Source organism: Lepidothrix coronata, unplaced genomic scaffold (genome assembly GCF_001604755.1).
Source record: "Lepidothrix coronata isolate B3197 unplaced genomic scaffold, Lepidothrix_coronata-1.0 Scaffold389, whole genome shotgun sequence".
Taxonomy (NCBI): domain Eukaryota; kingdom Metazoa; phylum Chordata; class Aves; order Passeriformes; family Pipridae; genus Lepidothrix; species Lepidothrix coronata.
In genome coordinates this window covers 71,052-75,419 of record NW_016690569.1, presented here as the reverse complement: position 1 = coordinate 75,419, position 4,368 = coordinate 71,052, and the positions used below count along the sequence as shown (strand labels likewise).

The following is a 4,368-nucleotide window of genomic DNA, read 5'->3' as shown; positions in this document are numbered from 1 at the left end:
AGATCCAACACAAAGCACACACAGAGCCCAAGAGGAGCCAACTGAGGGTGGAACAACCCTCAGAACAGCTGGGAAACGTGGGTTGATCCCATGGGATGTGCAAGTCCTGGAGAACTGAGCGTCCCCGGCCAGTGTTCCTGTTCCCAGCTCACCTGGCGATGGCCATCCCGATGTAGTAGGACAGGGGCATGATGGAGAGCAGGGCCAGGGAGAACTTGAGGGTGGAGCTGCTCAGGTGGTTGTGGCTGTCCAGGTAGCCCAGCAGGAGCGTCACCACCACCAGTGGCAGCAGGTCTGGGGGGGTGTCAAGGACACTACAGAGCAGGGTGGGGTTTGGGGTCAGCTCACCCCCTTCCCCTCCATTCCCAGTCCATCCCACCCCATCACCAGCAGGTCTGGGGGGGTGTCAAGGACACTACAGAGCAGGGTGGGGTTTGGGGTCAGCTCCCTCCCCTCCCCTTCCCCTCCATTCCCAGTCCATCCCACCCCATCACCAGCAGGTCTGGGGGGTTGTCAAGGACACTACAGAGCAGGGTGGGTGGGGTTTGGGGTCAGCTCCCTCCCCTTCCCAGTCCATCCCACCCCATCACCAGCAGGTCTGGGGGGGCCAGTCAAGGAGACAACCAAGGTGGGGTGGGATTTGAGGTCATCTCCCCCTTCCCCACCATTCCCAGTCCATCCCACCCCATCACCAGCAGGTCTGGGGGGTTGTCAAGGACACTACAGAGCAGGGTGGGTGGGGTTTGGGGTCAGCTCCCCCCCCTTCCCCTCTATCCCCCCCAACACCAGTAGGTCTGGGGGGGCTGGTCAAGGAGGTGCCCGAGGTGGGGTGGGATTTGGGGTCACCCCCCCACTCCCATTCCCAGTCTGTTCCACCCCATCACCACCAGGTCTGGGGGGGGGGAAGGGGGCTGGACAAGGAGAAAACCAAGGTGGGGTGGGATTTGGGGTCAGCTCCCCCCAGTCTCCATTCCCAGTCCATCCCACTCCATCACCAGCAGAAGGTCTGGGGGACCCATCAAGGAGATGCTCGAGGTGGGGTGGGATTTGGGGTCACCCCCCCATCCCCATTCCCACTCTGTTCCACCCCATCAATACTAGGTCTGGGGGGGCCAGTCAAGGAGATGCTCGAGGTGGGGTGGGATTTGGGGTCATCTCCCCTTTCCCCACCATTCCCAGTCCATTCCCAGCACCAGCAGCAGGCCTGGGGGACCCATCAAGGAGATGCTCGAGGTGGGGTGGGATTTGGGGTCACCCCCCCATCCCCATTCCCACTCTGTTCCACCCCGTCACCACCAGGTCTGGAGGGGCTGGTCAAGGAGACCAGCCGAGGTGGGGTGGGATTTGGGGTCATCTCCCGTTTCCCCACCATTCCCAGTCCATCCCGCCCCATCACCAGCAGGTCTGGGGGTCGGTCCCGGAGCTGGCCGAGGTTTGGTGGGATGTGGGGTGGGATTTGGGGTCCCGTCCCCAGTGCTGCCCCGGGATACTGACGGCGAAGACGTTGAGGCCGTGCACGGAGTACTTGTAGTAGTAGGGGTTGGCGGCGCGGTAGCAGCACAGGATCACCTCCCCCTCCAGCGGCACCTCTGTCTGTGGGGGCACACAGTTGGTGACCCCGCTGCTGCTGCCACCCCCAGCCCCCCAAAAACCGCCCCTCCTGGATGGGAGACCCGCGGGAGCCTCACCATCCTGCCCCTGCGGACGCGGACGCGCTCGGGGGGCAGCAGCAGGACGCGGGTGGCACTGCGGGCGCTCAGCTTGGCCACGGGGATGGTGACGATGAGCAGCCAGGAGGTGACGCAGACCAGGGCGTGGGACAGGGCCAGCACCGGGTACCCCAGGCACAGCCAGGCCGCGGTGCCCACGCGGCGCTGGAACGGGAGGAACCGTCAGGGTTGGCCCCACAAGTGCCCACCCCGGGGAGAGGAGGGGGCCCCCGGGGGCTCTCCCCACCCCAGGGGTGCCAGTGCCCAGTGTGGGGTGTCACCGTGCCCGGTGTGGGGCTCACCCAGTATCCGGTGCCCTCCCAGCACCGCGGGCGCCAGCGGCCTGGGGTGGGACCCCCCAGCAGGGCCGAGCTCTCCCCTGCGCCAGCCTCCTGGGATTTGGGCACCTGGGGGACACAATGGGAGTGTCAGGGCGTGGCACAGCACACCCCACCCACCCCACCGGGATTCGGGATGAGCCCTCACCTCCACCTTCTGGATCACTTTGCCAAAGGGCCACAGGAAATACCCGGCCAGGTCCCAGCAGAGCCGCCCTGGGGGGACACCAGGGACACTCGTGTCCCCTCCAGCTCCAGGGAGAAGGGACACAGGAGGTCCCCACGCTGTTGTGAGCTCGGCCAGGACACCCACGGCTCCCCCGGCCCTTCCCAGATTCGGGACTCACCGTGAGGAGCCCCCACGACGGTGAGGAACATGCCGGCGGCCACCAGGCCGTGCAGCAGCGAGAGCCACCAGCCAAAGAGCAGCAGGTACAGGACGTTCCCACACGTCACCGTGGACCCTGCGGGGATAGGGGGGCACAGCTGGGACCCAACTGGCACCTGCAGCCCCCCCAAACCCACAGAGCTGCCCCCTGCCCTCACCTGCAGGGCCCCGGAGCGCGGTGAGGTCGGAGTAGAGCTCCTTGACGATGTCGGAGCGCTCCTCCCAGGGCCGCGCCGTCACGTGGCTCTTCCACTTCTTGAAGCCAAACTGCGGAGACGAGGGGGGGTTTTTCGGGGTGGATGGAGAAGAAGCCAGCCCGTCACACCCCCCGGGAGAAGCCCTGGCCCCCACGGGCACCCACCTTGTAGTTGTTGGAGAGCTTGTTGGCCTCCACGGCGTTCTCGGCCGTCAGGGTGGTCCTGGCACAGCTCTCACACTCCTCGGGCGTGGCTGGGGGGCACACGGGGGTCACGGGGGGCACACGGGGGTCAGGCACCCCCAGCACCCCCTGTCCCACCTACCTATGGGGCCGCGGGGCCGGTGCAGGTGACAGCCCAGGTCGCCCAGGTCGTTGTTGATGGTGGTGGAGCAGTGCCGGTCGCACAGGGAGCCCCGCCGGGAATCCGTGGCCTTGGGAATGTCTGTGGGAGAGGTTGGAATAATCACATCCAGCCCCATGTCCTGCCCGGGCTTGGCACCCCAGGACAAGCAGGTGCTGCTGTGTGGGGGGTGACACCCCGGTCCCCAAACCCCACAGGGGACGAGGACACAGTTCCCAGGGTGGGAACCAGGGGATGTTGGGGAGGGGGGACCCCACCCCTGCCTGGGAAATGGTGTGGGAGGGGTAAATCCCACTCGGTGCCTTGGGTGAGGGTTGGGAGGGTGGATCCCACAGTGCCTGGAGTGACGCTGGGGAGGGGAGACCCCACAGGTGCCTGGGAAAAGCGGGGGGAATCCCACTCAGTGCCCAGAGTGATACTTGGAAGGGGGGGAGAGAAATCCCAATCCCACTCGTTGCCCGGTGTGAGGGTTGGGAAGAGGGACTTGGCAGTGCCCAGGAAAGGGGGGACCCCCTCTGGTGCCCGGAGTGATGCTGGGGAGGGGGGACCCCACAGGTGCCCAGGAAAAGGGGAGGGAAATCCCACTGGGTGCCCAGAATGAGGCTCGGGAGGGGGGACCCGGCAGGGCCCAGGAAGAGGGGACCCCACAGTGCCCGGAGTGATGCCCGGGAGAGGAGACCCCACAGGTGCCCAGGAAAAGGGGGGAAATCCCACTGGGTGCCCGGAGTGATACTCGGGAGGGGGGACCCCACAGCTGCCCGGGACATGGCAGGTGAGAAAAATCCCAATCCCACTCAGTGCCCAGTGTGAGGGTTGGGAAGGGGGGGACCCACTCAGATCCCCAAGAAGGGGCCCGTCCCCCTCTGGTGCCCGGAGTGATGCTGGGAAGGGGGGACCCCACAGGTGGACGGGAAGCGGGGAGGAAATCCTACTCGGTGCCTGGAGCGAGGGTTGGGAAGGGGGGGGAGACCCTCCCAGGTGCCCGGGAAGGTGCCCGACCGCTGCTCGGGAGGGGGTACCCAAGAAGGGAGGGCCCCCCGGATCCCCCGCGCTCACCGGGCGGGTCCTGCCCGCAGCAGCAGCGGCAGCAGCGGCGGCGCCGGGCGGGCTCGGCCTCGCTGGCCATGGTGGTCCCGGCGGAGGGGGCGATCCCGCAGCCCCCCGGAATTTAACGGGCGGGGCCGGACGTGCGCGACCCCGGCACGGGGAAACGCCCCCGCACCGGGAGGGGCGGGAAACGCCCCCGCACCCCCAGAGGGGCCGGGCCGGGGCCGCCCCCGCACCGCGGGATGAGCCGGGAGGGAGCGGCGGGAACGGGGGGACGCGGGGAGAGGGATGCGCGGGGATTTGGGGTGCGGGGATTTGGGGTACAT

General features: G+C 67.3%; 1 protein-coding gene across 1 annotated transcript in view; it reads right to left on the bottom strand.

Annotated features, from left to right (window-relative positions):
* The window catches only part of LOC108509689 (low affinity vacuolar monovalent cation/H(+) antiporter-like), an 11,627-nt gene extending 7,472 nt beyond the window's left edge, over positions 1 to 4,155 (bottom strand). Inside the window, exons 1-10 of the mRNA XM_017839232.1 lie at positions 4,052 to 4,155; positions 2,957 to 3,076; positions 2,797 to 2,885; positions 2,594 to 2,702; positions 2,395 to 2,511; positions 2,196 to 2,263; positions 2,012 to 2,116; positions 1,689 to 1,874; positions 1,491 to 1,593; positions 153 to 294 (exon numbers count right to left, since the gene is read on the bottom strand). Coding sequence (XP_017694721.1) covers positions 153 to 294; positions 1,491 to 1,593; positions 1,689 to 1,874; positions 2,012 to 2,116; positions 2,196 to 2,263; positions 2,395 to 2,511; positions 2,594 to 2,702; positions 2,797 to 2,885; positions 2,957 to 3,076; positions 4,052 to 4,121 — 1,109 coding nt within the window. The 5' untranslated portion in view covers positions 4,122 to 4,155. The remainder of the gene's footprint in view (positions 1 to 152; positions 295 to 1,490; positions 1,594 to 1,688; positions 1,875 to 2,011; positions 2,117 to 2,195; positions 2,264 to 2,394; positions 2,512 to 2,593; positions 2,703 to 2,796; positions 2,886 to 2,956; positions 3,077 to 4,051) is intronic.
* Between the last annotated feature and the right edge of the window lie 213 nt (positions 4,156 to 4,368).